Genomic DNA, 18,449 nt, shown 5'->3' on the forward strand with positions numbered 1-18,449 from the left:
CGGCGGGGCGGGGGCGCGCGGGGCGCTGGCGCGTGAGGCGGCGCGCGCGGCCGGGGCTCCGTGCCGAGCCCCGAGAGCTCGCGGGGCCCATGGCGGGCGCTGAGGCGGCGCGCGCCCCTCCCGCCCTCCTGCGCGCGGCCCCCGCTGCCGGCTCGGGCGCCGCTAGAGGGCGCCGGCGCCCCCCCGCCCCGCTGCGGGCGCGCATGCGCGGCGCGGGCGGCGGCGATGGCCCCGCAGTGACGGCCGGATCTAACGGCGCCACCGCGGAGCGCGCGCGGCCCGCCCGGCCCTGCCCGCGCGCCCACCGGCCCCGCGCAGGAGGCGGCGCCGCCGCCGCGGTGATGCGGCCGCGGTGAACCCCGGGTGCCTCCGCCGCCCTTCCGCCGCATCGGGCAGCGCGGCCCCGCCGCCGCCCCGCGCCCGTTCGCGGATCCTGCCTGCGGCCGCCGCCATGCCGGGCCGCCGCTGAAGGAGGCGCCGACAGCAGCAGGGGCCCCGCGGCGGGGCGGGTATGGCCCGCAGGGACCTGCAGTAGCGCCGCCGCCGCTGCCGCCCGGGCCGAGCCGCCGCTCGGAGCGAGGCCTCCCCCGCGGGAGGCGGAGGAGGAGCCGGCGCGGCCCCCTCTGGCAGGGCCGCCGCGGCCTCCGCGCTGCCGCCGCCGCCGCCGCTGCCGCGCGGCTCCAGGTGGCCCCGGACCAAGGTGACACCCGGCCGGCCCCCGCCCCGGGGCCACCTGCCCCCGCGGCCCGCGCAGACCTTCTTCGCACCGCGCAGCCGGCGGCGAGCGAGCGGCGGCGATGAACCCGGTGAATGCCACTGCTCTCTACGTGTCCGCGAGCCGCCTGGTGCTCAACTACGACCCGGCGGACCCCCAGTCCTTTTCCGAGATTAACAAGCTCCTGCCCTACTTCAGGCAGTCCCTCTCCTGCTGCGTGTGCGGTGAGGATCTTTCTTTTGTTCCTGCACAATGAGCCTCCCCGGGGCTCCCGCACGGCCCTGGGCCGGCACCGGGGCTGCCTCGGCCTCGCCCGGCCCGCTCCGGGGCAGCTCCCGGCAAAGTTTGCCGGGCCCGGAGCGGCCGGTGCCGCGGCCGCCGGGGGGGCGGCTCGGAGCTCGGGAGCGGCCGAGTGGGAACTGGCCGGGCTGAACCCGCCCCCGGCGCGGGGCAGCCGCGGGCAGGGCCGGTCACAAGGGCAGGGAGGCGGCAGGGCTGTGGCTCGGCGGCCGCGCACGCTGCCAAGGCGGTGGCGGCGCGCAGAGAGTGTTTGCCTCGAAATGCAGCGCTTTATTATGGTCACTGCTTCACCGAGGGTACGGCGGTTGTCAGTGGTTGTTGGAATACCCCGAGTAGTGGTGTTAATCGCTTTAAAAAAGCGATGACTAAGAGCGAGTGTGGTAAAAGATACCCCAAACGAAATACGGACCGTAGAGGCCGGGGAAGAGGAACTTTGTAATTTTCCCCCCCCTCCTTGAAATGTAAACAATAAGTAATTCCGATTGAAAGCCAGGAAACAATAATTGATTTTGGATTTTTGTGCCTAGTAGATAAATGTTCTGTAACGATAATTACCATAAAAAGCGAACAGGCTGGAAGTCTGCTGGGTTTTTCCCACTCCTGTCCCCCAGAAAAGAGCGTTCTGTGTGCCGTGGGCAAAGGCAGTGTCCGGAATTTCGGTGTTACAGGCTGGGGAATACTGGGAAGGAATTGCTTTCTGCTGTGTTTACGGAGTGGGGGCATGTGTCCGTTCCTGGGAGGAAGCTCTGGAATAAACTGTTAGATTTCCTTGAACTTCCCTTTGAAGCCTTGGTCAGTGTCGGGAGGGGGCTCTGACCTGTTAGACCTCTTGGTTGTTAAATTTTTTGAAATCTCCTTTTTTTCCTCTGGTAGTTTTAAGTCCTGCCCTGTTTGTATTTGTATTTTCCTGCCAGAGTGGTTTTATGTTCGCTGTGTTTGTCGATACCGATGTGTGTGTTACACTGGATTTGAATTGAATTACTGGGGTTTAGAAAGTTAAATATTTTATTTATTTACAGATCAGGATTTAACTGTTGAGACGGCTAAAGTAGCGTTAGATGCTTCCTATCCTCTCGCTATTGGCTCCTCCCACTTAAAGTCTTTGAAAATAGAGATCTGTTTGCACTGGGAAAGAGGGAGCCCGTTCCCAGGATCTCTGCATCGTCATTTCCTGAAGTAATTTGTCTTAAGGATTTTTCCTCCTGGAATCCCGATGCTAGTGTTGATGTATCTCTGCTTTTTATTTCTTATCACCTTAGGCCCGATTGATTCCAACCCCATTTGTGCTTTCTTCCCATAAATTCCTCCTGCTTTTGGTCACTGCTTTTGCCAAAAAATATGCAAATATCGTTCTGATTTTATTTAATAAGATATTTGCATTGCTGTGCTCTCTCCACTTTAAGCCTGGTCTTCTGAAATACGGTCTTTGTTCTCCTTGCCTTGCCTTGTTCCCTTCTTGGCCTTTTGCAATCTTAGTTTTACACTCTGTGCTGTTGAAATTGTCTATCTTTAATTTGTCCCTGCCCAAATTCCTGAGCTTTTTCCCCCCTTCTTCAGCTTTTTTTGCTTGTTTTTTCTGCCACTCTCAGTTTTGCAGAGCAAACCAGGCTTTTAGTTTGTTTTTTTCTATTTCCTTGTGCCTCCATGGATATTCCTATTTAAAAACTACCTCTTGATGGTTCTGCTTTCTCTCTTGACCCTTTATTTTCTTTGGATATTTGGGTTATTCCTTTGGTCTATATTTTTTTTTCCTACTGTGGCTAGCTTTCAGATAACTGTAGCTGCTGTTTATTTGAAATGTTTTGCTTACAGCTGATTAACCAGTCTTATCTGTGCCTCCTGGACTCCTGTTTGTGGTGTGTCAGTATCCAGGGCCCTCAGTGAATTCCACACTCTCTGTGGAGCCATGCAGTAGAACAGAGTTACTCAGGTGTCTGTCTAGGGCCTGGGGTGGCCATGGGGGAGTGGGCCTGCCCCACACAGAACTGCTCACTCTGCTGGTCCCAGTGTCACCAATCTGCAGTTCAGACTGGTAAAGGCCAGTCCATCTTTTTCTCATTTGCTTTTGTGTTCCTTTTCTCTTAGTGCTAAGAGCTGTTACACCTTTGATACCTTCTGAATATTTAAGGTCATGAAACCCTGTACAACTATCAGCCATTTAGCTTTGGTGTTTTAAAAGGTAAAAGTCTAATTACTGAAGTAAAGGCTACATTGAGAGATCCTGACAGTGAGCACTATGACCACCCAGAACTCTGCCAGAATCCCAGAATATTCTGAGGTGGGAGGGACCCACAAGGGCCATGGCATGTTAGTGAATGGCCCATGGAGGGGCTGAGCACAGAACCTTGGTGTTCTCAGCACCCTGCTCTGACCAGCTGAGCTAACTGGGCACTGTGGGTTTGGGTTGGCTTTTTTGTGTTAATGCCTGAAAGCTTTTCTCATGCTCCCTTCTTGCTGCCCTGTTTGTCTGTTCAGACCATGAGACCCAAACACCTGGCTCTGGGTCCATGGACATGGAACTGGGAGTGTCTGGTACTTTCCTTGCACGGATCTTTGTAAAGTGCTGAGTGCTTTGTTGGAGAACTGCTGCAGGAAGTATCAGCAGTGGTGAAAGTCTCAAGTGCTGGACTTCTAGGAATTCCCTTGGGAAGTAACTCCACAAATTAGTGCTCTTTATGTCATCAGCTTTTTCTCAGTGTGTAATCTCTCTTGAGTGCATTCTGTAATGCTTTGTTATGCTGTAGGTATTAATTCCATGGTCCAGATTGTCCCTTTAATTTTAGGGAGCTGTTTTTAGGAGAAATGAGTGCTAGCTACATAAATCAGCTAACATTGCTGGGCTTCCACTGAGCTCCCAAAGCACGAGGCATAAGCCAGCTCATTTCCTTGTGATCCCATAGTCTTTTACACCAGGGGGTGGCAGAAGTTTTTGGACCCACATAATTATGAAGTTCTAATTAAAGCTCTGATTTCAGATTCAGATTGGCACACATGGAGTTGCAGCAGTAGAAAGCCAAAATGTAAATACAGTATGTCAGTGCAAGTCAGCTGAATCAGTTCTGGGTGGATTCAAGGTCTCCCTCTTGCCTCATGATGGGTGATAAGGGCTCAGTTCTGTAGCTGGGACAGCCGTGTGTGCATTTCTAGGATTTCAGTGTGATCATGTGACAGTTTCCTGGACAGTGCTGTAGGTAATACATCACCCTTTTATAGGGATGTATAAGACAATATTTCCTAGAGCTTTTAAAACTTGAAAATAACTGCTCCCAAGTGTGCATTAGGCAGAAGGGCTGTGCCTTGTGTGTTTTGAGGATGTGAAATACAAGTTTCAACCTCTAGAATAAAATGATTATTATAAAATTGCATGATAACACACATTCAGTTTAAAAATAGTGTAGTAGAATTTATGCAACAAACTTCTATGTTTTAAAGGTGCTATCCATTGCATAAACACCTTAGCAGTGCCATTCTCTGGTTCACATACCATTCAGGTAACTGCAAATCATTGGTCTTTTCAGCATTAAGAGCCCTCTCTGAAATGCTTGTAAGAGATAGGATTGCCAGTCAGATCATCTTAGCTTTTTATCCATAGCAAACTTCATTATGGAATCTCTGAAAGGTATTTCAAAGGTGTGTGAAAGATGGGTATTGCTGTTTGAGAGAGCTCTTGGAAGCTGGCAGGGCTGCAGGACAACGTTTTATGCTTGGCCAGGAACCCATCTGGTGCTGGGAAATACAGAATGAGAATACAGTTCTTGTCTTAAACATCCTGTAATCCCAGTAAGGGGATGTGAGACAACATGTGGCTTTAGGGAGATTAGGGGGAGGAACAAAGCAACCCATGGCAGCACAGACTGGTACCTCACAGAGCCCATCCGGTGTTCTGGGGCAGCCCTTGATGATTTTAGCCAGGGGTTGAAGGCTCAGTGCTGCAGCAGCATTGTGGAAGCAACTCCCAAGCATGGGCAGTGGCATGGATTGCCTAAAAAGTAAAATAAAAACTGTTAACTTTTGTTTTTCTATATAAAGGTTAATGTAAGGATGTTATTTCCCTCCTGCTCCTATGTAAAAGCAATAGCCTGTTTTGAGAGTTTTATACTGCCAAAGTTGAATGGAGTGTACAATATAAATACATATTATAATCAATTATACTTGGCACTAGATCTGCAATGTCTCCAGAGTCGGTGGGATACAGTTGTGTAAAATTTTCCACTTTGTGCCATTCTGTCCATGTGAAGACTTCTCTTCCTCTCCTCTCTCTGAGGTGATTCTCCTTTGCTTCTGCAGTTCCTGTGTCCCCCAGTGCCCTTCCCTGGACAGCAGCTCTTGGGCTGTGGTTCCTGGTTCCAGGTCCCAGGCAGAGCTCTGGGCTGGGGGCTGCACTCTGTACTGGGAAATGGTGGGAACTGGGCCCGGACACTTGCACTGAACTTCCCTCAAAGGGGAGATACTTGAGTGACACCTAAACAGATGGAAACTTCCTGGAAAAGTCAGTTTCCTGTCACAGACATGAAATAAGGGAGATGAAACAAATTCCCATTCTAATAAATCTTATTTATATGGATGATACTGGAGTTTCCATTTGGGATGTGAGCCATGGCTAAGTTGAGCTTGGATAACAGAGTGTTAGAGTGAAAAAACCACGAGTTTTTAAAGTTTTGTGATGGAAAAGTTTAGCTTAGGACTTCTTCCTTGTCCATTCTTCCAAGGTTGAGGATAGTGAAGGCTGATTGATGATCTGTGCTACCAGATCAGAGCTGCCTTTTATGTTTGAAAATTGATCTGGCTCTGTGGGGTTTTTTAGGTATTTTCTCCATTGACATTTTCTTCTTTCCTCTGTTTTCAGTTATGAGAAATACTGTAAACAAAAGTACTGGTAGTTTTTAAAAGTACATGATTTTCCCCTTAAAAATGGTCATGAATGGTTGCCAAAGCACTTCTGAATTTGTGGAGAATGTGAAAAATAATCAGCATCTCTGAAACAACAATCAGAGAGCATGGACCAGGGGACTAAGTACCTATCAAACACCTTTTGCTGCAGGTATTCTGTTTGTGCTTGGTCTATAATTGTCTATAAAATGTCCAGTCACACATCTCTGTATACACCAGGTTTTACTCAAGAACGTGTTGGGTGATTTCCTCTTAAAATCTCCCTGCTCAACTTTGTTTCCCTTTCCTGTTTTCAAACCCTGTGTGTGACTCCTGGGAGAACTGCTTTGTCAAGGTTGTCTGCATTGTACTGCAGAAGTTTTGATAACAGAAAGTTCTGCCAGTAGAATTTAAATTGGTTTCTAAACTAAAAATACTCCTCTGCCTTAGAGGAAAATTGAGTAGGAAGAGAAGTAGCTGTGGTCCCCTCAGCTGGGTGACAGTGACTTCCAAAGAGAGTTGCAGGCTGTCTTTGCTGGGATTGGAGAGGAGCTGGGAGGTGATGGATGGCTTTGGTGGTGGCTGAGGATATTGATTAAAGTGATTGTGTTCCCGAGTGTTTAGAGAGGAGTTAATGTGTTGCCAGGAGGCATCTGTATTGGGATGGCTGAGCTCTGCCATCCTGGGCAGCAGCACTCCAGCACCTTCCTCTGCCTCTGTTTGCTTTGCTCCCCAAGATTTACAGTCATGCCTCTCAGTACGGACTGAGCATTCCTGGATGTTGTGTTGGAGCTTTAGCAAGGGCAGGAAACATTCCCTGGGGCTGGGCAGTGGCTTGGGAAGTGATGGCAGTACAGCCTGTGCTGAGCTCGGTGCCCTGCAGGGAGCACAGGTTTCCCACTCTCCTGGAGGCCCTGCAGTGCTGGAATTTGGTGTTGGGGTCTCCTGGAGGCCCTGCAGTGCTGGAATTCGGTGTTGGGGTCTGCTGCAGGCCCTGCAGTGATGAATTTGGTGTTGGGGTCTGCTGGAGGCCCTGCAGTGCTGGAATTCGTGTTGGGGTCTCCTGGAGGCCCTGCAGTGATGGAATTTGGTGTTGGGGTCTGCTGGAGGCCCTGCAGTGATGAATTTGGTGTTGGGGTCTGCTGAGCCTGCCCACAGCTCCCTCTGCACTGTGCCTTGCACAGCACTTCACTCTGAGATTCTCATGTTCCAGCATTTCTGCTTGGTGTAGAAAAATTGTTTTCATTGCTTTTTGATTGCTTGGGGAATGTGATGAACTTGATCTATAACTTCCAAAGGAAGTTCTAACTCTTGTGAGTGTTTCTGCAGCTTAGAAACATGTTATTATTTTATACCCATAGGAGAAATGTTAACTTTGCTATTTGAAACTTCTCAAAATACAGCAATCTTGACTTTTGGAAAACATCATTATGTGAAAATTTTACACTGTGTGGTGAAAAAGATGAATTTATCCATGTTCTTAAAGCCTCAAAGTTTGAACTTTATCACCTAGTTTGCTAAAAATACATTTAGAATTTTTCCAGATATTTTGTAAACACAAGGACTTTCAAACAGAACTATAACTTTGACATAGGATTTAGTAAAAATGTTCTGTTGTGTCTTATGTGGGGGTGAACTCAAAGAACAAGGCAGTCGGTCCCTTCTGCAGTTATAATGCAATTTGTTGGAGTTTTTTCCCTTGAACTTTAGCTAAATAGATTGACTGTATCTCCAGATATGAAGAAAAATAGCCTGTCCTCTGATCATGGTTAATTTGGGCTCCCAGGGTGTTCAGGCAAAAACAGTGCAGTTTTTATTTTGTCAGAGAGTTATACAAACATTGATTCATTATTCACAACTGTCCTTATATGAGGGTAATAATGTCTTAACAATTTTTTCATAGTTGTGTGTTCATGGAGGATGTGCAGAAATACTCAGTAGCCAGCAAAATAAAATGTTTTCTCTGAAAAAATTTTGAAATAAGTATTTTTAGTTGATGGGGGGGGGGTCGGTTTAGTGGGTTTTTTTGTGTCCTCCACATTTCCATTACACCCAGCAAGGAATTTATAAGTGTTTGTGGATGTCTTGGTCAAATTCTGGTGGTGTGGTTGGGGTGATCTAAGGGCAGGGTGGTGTTTGCAGGAAGAAATAATTTTCATAGTTCACAGGGAAACTCTAATTGTTTCTCAGAGTTCTGTGCTGGGAATCTTGGGGAACATTTTTGTTTCTACTTTTTGGCTGAGTTGTACAATTTCTTTGTACAGGACCTTGTGTCAAAGTCCATGGAAGGATCACACATCTGTAGTGCTGTTGTGAACTGCCCTTAGCTCTATTCCATGTTCTGTAGCTGTGGGTTCAGAGCTGTGCCCCTGGAATATTGCAGAGCTGTGGTTGTGTCTCAGAGCACGTTTTGGGAATTGCTTTGGGAATGCTGTGCAGGGGGTGGGGCACTGGGACAGGGATCCCGCAGGTTTCACTGAGAGGAGCTGCCCAGTGTTTTACTGTCTGGGCAGGGGTGGGACAGACATCAGTCTGGGGACTCTGGCTCCTGACTTCGGTGCAGTTTTGGTGAAATGCATCAAATCCAACATGGTCCAGCCCACCCTGAGTGTAGGTCTGGAAGTGGAGACTTAGCCCTGTTAGGGCTGGGGATCTGTGAGACCTTTCTCTGCTGTCATGTCCGTGCAGTAATCTCTGTGAGTCAGAATGTGTTCAGTTTTCTTGTTTTCTAGGAAGTACCCACATCTCCCACCCCTCTAAAACAGATCCCACACATTTGTTGTATTCCTCTGCAGATGGCTGACAGACCTTTTTGCTGCTCATCATATGCCTGCCTGTCTGTCGTCAGATAGTTTTGCAAATAGAGCTTTTAGGGGGTTTATCCAACTCGGGAAACGCTGCTTTTGTGAGGGGATTTTCTGTTGTGTTTTGCTTTAAAGCCTCGTTGAGCTGCTGCTCATTCTTCAGTGGGCTCCAGCTGATGGTTTCTTGGGTGAGAGGATGCTGTGTGCGGTGGCAGGGAGCAGTTCAGGGGAGAGCAGGGCTTTTCCTTCCCATGGTGCTGCAGCTGCAGGAGAGGGGCTGAGCAGTGGTGTCACACTCTGAGATCCAGCTCCTGTCCTGCAGGAGCTCCTGAAGCTTGGACGAGTTGTTGGAGCTTTCTGGCTGTTAATTGTTGTAATAGAAACAATCAGGTGGTGTTTAATCCCAAAGTGAAGAGGCTGAAGTACAGCAGTGCAGCTGTCAGAGCTCCAGCTGTGGATATGACTTTGGGCTCCCTGGCATGCACAAGTCTGTGTGTGAAACCTCAGCTGGGAAGAGCTTCCTGTTCTCAGAGCTTGGGAGAGGCTCAGCATTTCTGTTTCTGTGGCCGTGGTTTATAAACCAGCTGGTGCTGCCTGTGCTGTTTGACGGGCACGGGTTGGTGGGTGAGCTGCCCTCTCCTCCTGTGTGCCATGGCTGCCCGGTGCTGGCTGAGCACCAGAGCGCTTCTGGTGAACAACCCCAGGGATACATTTGTATTTGTAAAAACGATTTGACTTAAGTTTTTCTATTTTACTTCATGAAATTAAGATTTAATAATTAAATAATTCTTAAGACTTTGGGTTGTTGGAAAAGCCAAGATAATTTTCAGTGATTAATGTTCCAGTAGCGTTTCCAAGGACCCTAAATTAGATATTTGTGTTTAGCCCTTTCCTGCCTTTGCTGAGGATAGGTGAGAATAGCCTTTCTTCCCAGTGAATTTCATCCATTAGGAGCATATTTGCTAACAATTGTTACCTAACAATTGTTTTGATTCCCAATTCTTCTCCTCCCTTTGGTCTCAGAGACACAATTTGCAGATGCTTCCCCTTGTCCCTGCAGCTGTGAAATGCTCATTAAGCACCGCAGCAGGAAGTATTCAGTGTGGTTCAAGTGACCTCCCTCCACCTCTCAGGACAGCCTTTCCAGATCAGCTGGGGTGTTTGGTAAATAATATATTAAAAGTTTTTCCTCTGTACATGCTCCTCATTAATTGTAAGTGCTGATCTTAAGGAATGTATTTAGTCAACCTTTCTGAAATCAGCATAGTTAAGAGCTGATGTGGAAGAAAAGTCTCGTTTTGGAGGCTTTATAAGAACACAATTTTGCTTTTGGTGTATTGATAAACCCCTTAGGACAGAGCAGGATTCAGTAGCACCAGGCTACACAGGGCTGTGGAACTGAAGGTCTGCAGTGAGTAATTGTGGGAGGGTCTAATGCAGGTGAGTGGCTGCACAATAAAATGAAAAACTACATTTAGCTTAGAGAAGTATCAAATTATAAGCATGAAAAAAATATTAACTTCAGGGCCCACGGATATTTATATCATGGAGATACAAATTTTAAAATTTCTAGAGAAGGGCAGCACTGATGGCCACCAGGCAAAAGTGAGATCTTGGCCTTGCCAAACCTCGAGGTTCCAAAAAGGCTCAGCTGCTGTTTGTGGGACAGTGCTGCTGACTTAGTGCCCCTCCCTGAGTATTACAAGTAATGAAACTTAGTTTTATGGGAAATTAGCATCTCATGGTTGACATTTGTTTTTAAACTTGTCAGTATTAAGACTGAAGAGAGTGATAGTGCCACAGAATCCATACGAGAGAGAAACTTTGAAGAATGAATATTCAATGAGATAGTTGAAACAGAAAATATTCCCACAGCTCAGGCAATTCCTAATGTCTCTCCAGTGTAGGTTGCCTGGCATTTACTGGGAGTAGAACTTGCTCTGTTCTTCCTGGCAGTGAGAGCATGTGAAGTGTTTTGTCTTGTCAGTCCGTCTGGTTTTTCCCTCAGAGCCTCCAGAAATTTAAATTTTCTTGTATCTTCTTTTAGCATTTGTACTTATTCAGGAGTTTCAGCCAAATTTATTTTGGGAGAAATAAAACACACTCTTGGTGATGCCTTTTTTGAAAATCTAATTAAAAGTTAAGGTGGTATCTTGTTATTTGGTGCCATCTCTGAAGTATTTTAGTTCTGCAAAGCATAACTCAGCCTTATTGTCCTAAGGAGCCAAGAGAGGCTACTGGTGGATGAGGAGTGCACCCAATTGCTTTGTGTCTTTAATTAATTGGGAATTAATTAATGCTGGTGGCTTTTGCCCTGGGAGCACTGTAGTTCCAAGACTCTGAGGTGTCTGCACTGGCCAGGGCACAGCTCCTGCTGTCCTGTTGGACTCAGGATCCAGGGGGGCTGGACCATTGGTGGGGAACTCTGCTGAAGGACAGAACTTCTTTGAGGAGCTGGTGGGATTTAAAGTTTTGGTTTTGTTCTCTTCAGGGAACTTTTCTCCTTAAATCAAGTTTCATCTTAGGAGCACAATGGCCACCTCTGCCTGTGTTGTTTATGTTGTGTCATGTCAAGGGAACTTGGGAAAAAACCCAATAATTCCCCCTGCAGGTTGGACTGTGTGACTTCATGTTCCATCTGTTGGCTTTAAACCCTCCCAGCTTGATGTGATGAGTGTTCTGTCTTCTCCTGGTGGGGTCTTGTCACACTGTCACACAGGGCAGGGCTCATTCTGTGCCAGCTTGCTGAACAACTGGATTTCTCTCCATTTATTAAAAATCACTGTGCAGTGCCAACCTGAGCACTGACTCTTGGGATTTGTTGCTCAAAACCCAGTTTACATCCAGCCACACCCACTGAATGATGGCTCAGGTGAAGGACTGGGAGCAGCCCCTTCCCAAAGGGGTATCAGGGAATGCAGAGAAAAGGGATCAGAGAAGTGAGCAATGAGAGAAAATATCTTTGATATTTTGGGGTTTTTATCCCAGTCTGATTTGATACATGCAGTTTGCTTCCTCTTCCCAAGTTGTTTAATTTTATTCACTTGTTGCAGCAGATTGTTTTCACTTTGGAAAAGCTGGGTGGGAATTCCCTGATGGCTGTAACTCATCCAGCAGAGGCTCCTTATGAGAGAAAGGTCTGATCAGAGCTGAGAATGTGCTGCTGGGAGGGGAGGGGAGGGAGCCCTGTTGCTGGGGATGACTATAGTTACTCTGCAATTTAATTTAGGAGATGGAATATCTTTCTGGCCTAGAGCTGCCTGGAAATAGCAAAGCAACACTGTCACTCTCTGGATATAGGAACCAGTTGGATTGTTTCTATACAGAATTTAGTTTCACTTGTTCTTTCATATTTTATCCTTAGGTAATATTTGAGTTGTTCTTAAGGAAACCCAAAACCATTCTTCCAGGTTTTTACAGTTTTGGGGATCTGCCGACAAAATCTTCCAGACTGTCAGTGCTGGGGGTCTGAAACTTTCTGGGCTGTCAGGGGTGTGTGGGTTCCTTTAGTAGCTGATTTTTATTAGTTTTTTATTCTAAACAGTAAAATATGAAAAAAATAGTTTATTCTTATAGTTTCACTAAATGTTAAATGAAAAATAACACAAAGTCTGCCGTGTCTTCTTCCCTTTAGGGGTGGATATTTCATAATTTTTACATTCCTTTCAGGGTTTTCCCTCTCTCTGCTCTGTTCCATTTGTTTTTACTAATTCCATTAAAATCTTTGCAGTAAGTTATCATGGGAGTTTATTATTTCACTTTTGGTAAATTTATAGAAATCTTGTATGTTCTGTAAATTTCTGTGGACAAAGCTGAAGGGGAGAAGGCAATCAGTAGTGTTGTAGTTGAGAATGTTTCTAAAGGCTGCAGCACACAACAAATTGTGGTGTGAAGGTTTTCTTCTGATTTTATCTAGTGTTTTAAAACCAGGTTGGCAGCTGTGAGAATTTGCACAGGCAGTTGTTTGGATGGGATATTTTTCAACTTTTTGAGTAACTTTTTTTGATAGTATAAAAAATTCATCCAATAATGTCTCAGAAACCTGCCTTAAGTCCATTGTAATCTTCCTTTTCCTTTTTCTCGCAGGAAATTTGCTACAAGACCCTATTGCTCCTACCAACTCCAATTGTCAGCATTATGTCTGCAAAACGTGTAAAGGCAAGAAGATGATGATGAAACCCTCGTGTAGCTGGTGCAAGGACTACGAGCAGTTTGAGGAGAACAAGCAGCTGAGCATCCTGGTGAACTGCTACAAGAAGCTGTGCGAGTACATCACGCAGACGCCGCTGGCCCGGGACATCATCCAGGCCGTGGATTGCTCTGCAGACCTGCTGGCTCTGCTCAAGGATGGGGCACCGCTCCACGAGGACGCCGAGAAGGCCTCGGACGCAGCCCTGGCTCTGTGTCTGACGCACTCCCCGGTCCCTTCCACCTCGGAGCTGGCGACGGACGCGCCCGGGGGGTTCACGGCGCTGCCCGAGAGCGCCCCCGGCCTGGACCTGCGGGGCTCTGTCATCAACGGGCTGCCCCCCTGCAACGGGCTGGCCGTGGAGAAGCTGGGCGTGAGCATCCCCTCTCCCGAGCACGCCAGCGCCATCGACGTGTGCGGCACCGGCGATTACATCAAAACCGAGGACATCCCCGGCGGCCTGCAGCCCGTGTGTGACACCGTGGCCACCAGCGACCTGTGCCCCGCGGGCATCGACATCTGCGGCTTCAGCGAGGACATCAAGCCGGGCGGGTCGCTGCTGCTCAGCGTCGAGGAGGTGCTGCGCAGCCTGGAGACCGTGTCCAGCGGCGAGGTGTGCGACTCCAACCTGCAGCCCGCCTTGGAGGCCAACGTGGCCAACGGCCCCTTCCTGCAGCTCTCCCCCCCTCCCCTCAGCCATAACATTTTCATGGCCACGGATGCTTCTCCTCACGGGCTCTCGTGCACGGCGGCCACGCCCAAGGTGGTGAAGCTGAACAGGAAGCGCTCTCGCTCCGAAAGCGACAGCGAGAAGGTTCAGCCCCTGCCCATCTCCAGCATCATCTGCGGCCCGACGCTGGGAGCCTCGGCTCCCGTGACGGTCAAACAGGAAAATAAAATGTCTTTGCAGCCTATTGCGACTGTACCTAATGGAGGAACTACTCCCAAAATCAGTAAAACTGTGCTCCTGTCTAACAAAAGCGTGAAAAAGAACTTAGAACATGCCCCTAAGAAATCCCACCCGAAAGCCAAACCGGGGGTGCTGAAAACAAAAGACAAGGCAAAGGAGAAAGTTCCCAGCAGTAACGTTATGCCAGGAAGCCCAACGAAAACTGTGTATAAAAAGCCACAAGAAAAGAAAGGGTGTAAATGTGGTCGTGCCACCCAAAATCCAAGTGTTCTTACATGCCGTGGCCAACGCTGCCCTTGCTACTCTAACCGCAAAGCCTGCCTTGACTGCATATGCCGTGGCTGCCAAAACTCCTACATGGCTAACGGGGAGAAGAAGCTGGAGGCCTTTGCAGTGCCAGAAAAGGCCTTGGAGCAGACTCGGCTTACTTTGGGCATTAATGTGACAAGCATTGCCGTGCGCAATGCCAGCACAAGCACCAGTGTAATCAATGTGACAGGGTCACCAGTAACGACGTTTATAGCTGCCAGTACACACGATGAGAAAAGTTTGGATGAAGCTATAGACATGAGATATGACTGTTAAACCTTTCTTTCTTTTCCCTGCCATCCGTAGGGGAACTGCTACAGGTTTAAGGCAGCTATGGTTCTGTTTAACTTGCTGGAGCTCCTGCGTTTAGATCACTTGTATCAAGTGTTTTTCATTGCTATGTTCTGTGTATTAGTGTCTGGGAAATAGTTGCAGATAATGGAGGAGTTACCCTAAAACTGTTTTTAGTTCTTACAGCACCTCATAGTTTGAGATGGATTGCTGATGTAAATGATTTTATCACAAGATCTTTTGACAAGGAATATATTGACCTCATTGTACTTGCTCATGCTTTGTGCTCAGTCAAAGCTTCGGCTTCAGTGTAGCATCCAGACAGTGCATCTCAACTGTGCTAGATGATGGTGTAGAGAAATAATTATTTGATGGGTTACAGTCACCATGAGCAGGAAATGACCTCACATTCCTGTGGGAAAGGCAGCACGAGCTGGGGGATACACTTTGGAAAGGGTAGGTAGTGGTGATTGTGAGAATTGGTTGTGCCCTCCACTGAACAGCATACAGTTAAAAGAGATTAATAAATATACTGAGCTGGCAGGCCAAAAGGCATCTGAGGCTGCAGGCAAGGCTCAGGAGGGTCAGGTGGGTGCAAAGGTTGAGCTCCAGCTTGGATACCCTGTCCTAGTAATGGCATCATCATCCTTGGGGTTTGTCTTCCTGACACTTCACAGGTCACCTCCCTGCTCAGTTGCCCCTCTGTGCCAGCCCCTGTGTGTGACAAGTCACTGAGGGGCTGGGCTGGGGCAGAATATCACTGGTAGCCTTCAAAGGCTCGAGTTCTGTTAGCACCATCCTCTCCCTTTCCCAAGTTCCTGCTGTTTTACTGCTGTTGCTTCTGGGGAAGAGAAGGGGTTTTGTGGGTTACAGGAAGTGCTTGGCTGCTTTTCCCCCCTCTGGTGCTGATCAGTGCCAGGGCTCCAGGGAGATGCTGCAGCACTTTTCACCACTGGGGGGGTTGTTTGATCAGGTTTGTAACAGAGCCGGGACCCCTCCCACGGAGGGGAGTTCCCTGCTGACAGGCACCTCCCAGCCAGGGCACAGGATCGAGGGCTATCAAGGTCAAATTTTTGGGGTGTTTGCTAAACAGAATAAGCTATCTATAACTCACTCCACCCTGAACCTATCTCACTTTTTGCTAAAATGTTGAAAGCAGCTTTTGAAGGTCATTGCTTTTCAACCTGGGCCAAAAGGCTCGAAAATAGAAAAATAACACAAAGTTGTTGAGCTTATCTGGAAAAGTGTTACAGTGAAAGAATTCCTCTTAGGAATTCAGCTTTGTGCAAAAATGGTTGATTTCAGCTCAATCCCTAAATAAAAGTGCAGGCACAAGATTCATTTGTGCCTTCAGGGCTTCATTGGAAGCCTAAAATGTTGAGATTGCTTTGTGAAAGTAGAAATTCTCCTCTTGGAATGATAGAGCACAACCCAAACATGGGCTGACTTGAACACAAACATTACTGTCTGATACAAAGGCCATTCCTGTTTCAGCAGCATGTTAAATGGTGTGTGGATTTTTTAGTTCCTTTCCTGCTTCCATCTCCCCTTTTCCTCAGGCACAGCCCCCGCGGTGCTTTCCGGCCCGGCGCTGGGTGTGCTTTGATTTGGCACAAAGCACGTACAATGACGGTTCCTCACCGAGAAATGAGCAAAACCCTTTGGACACAAATGGCACCTCCTTTTGTTTTGTAGTGTACCATGGTGTCATTTTCTGTGAATGTGGTCAGAGCTTTTTGTTGGTTTTGGTTTGTTTCTCCCCCCGTCTTTTTTGTGGGGTGGGCAGGGTGGGGGGTTAAAGCCATAGGAAGAAAAATGTGATGTACGTGTCCAGTCTGTACTTTTTTGTTTTTGTTTTGCAAGAAGAGTTGAAAAATATTTTTGATAATGAGTAAATGGTGGAAAATGCTTCTTAGTATTCTTGTCTTTATTTGCCAACCCAAGTACCTAAGATCTGTGTTTTTTAGCCCTCATGAGATTTAACGATGTCCTATTAAAATGTATTTAGTTAAACTTGTATGTGATTTTTGTGTTGACCCAGAGGGATCCTACCAGTCTCTAATTTGGTGGTTTGATCGTGACCTACTAATGTAAATCTGTTTATTAGTCCACTACGTGTAAGCGAAGCAGCGACCCGGAGTCTGGGAGTGGCTGCACAGCACGGGTTGTGTCAGAATGCTTTTGCAGAGCTGTTCAGAGTTTTGCTGAGATTGTTGATGGTACATTTTTAGGACTTTCATGAAATTAAATACAAAGTACCTTTGCTCCAGAAATGTGGGAGTATTTGGAATCTTTACTATCTCACTGCTGCATTCAATGTGGTACCAAAAGTTGGAGAACTTAGGTCAAGAGTGGTTCGGAGCGCCGACAGGAGAGCCCTGATGGTTAATGTAAAACTGCAAATGGTAGATTCAGGTTGTTTCTAAAACATTTCCTTTTATGCTGCCACATTCTTGAAATGTATATTAAAATTCAAATTGATTTAATAAATGTTAGTTTTCTAATTCTATTTGGCAACTGCTGAAGGCATCAGTGTGGCATATGTTGAACTCACTGTCTAAATACTACTTAGTGTGCTGATGATTAATTCTCTAATTGTTTAAATTAGGGTTGGCTTGGTTTGGTTTCCTTGCCCTCCTGGCTAGTTGTTTGTGAGCTGAGCAGTGGAAAGGATCGTCTTGGTGCTGACAGGAATTCCAGCAGCTCCAGTTGGGAAAGCATTCCTTCCACAGCAGTTTGCTGGTTTGGGGCCTTCCTGCCTTGGCTTGGGCAGAGAGCAGGGTGAGAAGCAGTCCAGCACAGCCCAGGAGGGACTTGTCCCTGCTGCCCATCCCCAGGAGCTGGAGAGTCACTGGTGGGTGCAGCTCAGTGATTATTTGAGCTCCAGCCTGGCCCCAGCTGGGCTGCCCAGAATTCCTGGTGTTCCTCCTGCAAGGCTCTGGATCTGGGGAGCTGCTCTCAGCATCAGCACAGAGGGAGCTGCTTGGGCATTTCTATTAGAGGAAGTGTGTAATATTCCAGTTTTCTTCCCAATCCCCTTGAAGGCAGGGATTAACTGCCAAACTTTATTAACACCCTGTAATTTGTGAAGCAGAGTCAAAAAGAAAAAGCAGGTTTTGGTCACGTGTAGTGGTACAAAATCCAGTGCTTCTGACCATCCAGATGTGAACATAGTTATGAACAAGGAGGAGAAGCCCTCTGTGCTTCCCTGTGGAGGGGAAAGGCTCTTCCCAGGTATCACACATGTTTAAAAACATTCAGAGTCAATGTGGCCATTGGTGATAGGGCTTAGAGGGCAGGGTGGAGCTCTCAAAGGTTGGATTTGGTGATCATGGGGGTCTTTTCCAATCTAGCAATCCTACAATAAACCAGGGGCTGGGATTAAATCCCAGAGGAGGGAGGACAGGGACACAAAACATTACCCGCTGGATGTGTTACCTTGTGGCTCTCCCAGCAGGAGCTGTTCTCCCTCCCTGCCTTGTCTGAGCACAGTGCAGAGCCTGGGGCACAGCAGCCTCTCCCTGCAGATGTTCTTCCCTTGCATGGGAGCTGAAGACATTCCCAGGGAACAGCTGCCCTTGGTGCCTTCAGCACAGCCTGAGACTGCCCCTGCCAGCCCCAGCATTTGGTGGTGTCAGAAGAACCTGTAGAGTTACAGAGAATAAACCTGAAAATCCTGTTTGCCAAGGCAGGTACTTCTGGCACAGCAGGGAGGTGCTCCCTCTGTGAAACTCCCAGAGCTCCAAGGAACAGATCCCACAGCTGTGGCACAGGGATGGTGCAGAGGTTCTGCTGTGACCCAGCACAGAAGCATCTTTTTACTGCATTCAAGAAGCACCCCCTCCCCAGATAATTCTTATTTAAATTCTATGCAAACCAGTTAGAAAAGGATTTTTGATTGTTAAATTGGAGAACTGAACGGATACATACAAGCACCTTTGTAAGGATCATTCCAAGTGTGTGGCACAGCTGAGGAAATCCCCTCTGAAAGGTAGGTGATGCTGCTTCCAGTACTACCAAGAATATCACAGGCAGATCTTTGGTCTTAACTATTTAAATTTG

The 18,449-nt window shown here is 47.7% G+C and overlaps 1 protein-coding gene across 1 annotated transcript; it reads left to right on the forward strand.

The window, feature by feature from the left end:
* The first annotated feature begins 718 nt into the window (after window positions 1-718).
* On the forward strand, window positions 719-16,899 carry MSL2 (MSL complex subunit 2). Its single transcript, XM_058031033.1, has 2 exons — window positions 719-939; window positions 12,775-16,899. Exons 1-2 carry the CDS (start codon window positions 798-800, stop codon window positions 14,370-14,372), a joined length of 1,740 nt encoding a protein of 579 aa, XP_057887016.1. The 5' UTR covers window positions 719-797; the 3' UTR covers window positions 14,373-16,899.
* Window positions 16,900-18,449: the final 1,550 nt, after the last annotated feature.

This window comes from Melospiza georgiana, chromosome 10 (genome assembly GCF_028018845.1).
Source record: "Melospiza georgiana isolate bMelGeo1 chromosome 10, bMelGeo1.pri, whole genome shotgun sequence".
Lineage (NCBI taxonomy): Eukaryota > Metazoa > Chordata > Aves > Passeriformes > Passerellidae > Melospiza > Melospiza georgiana.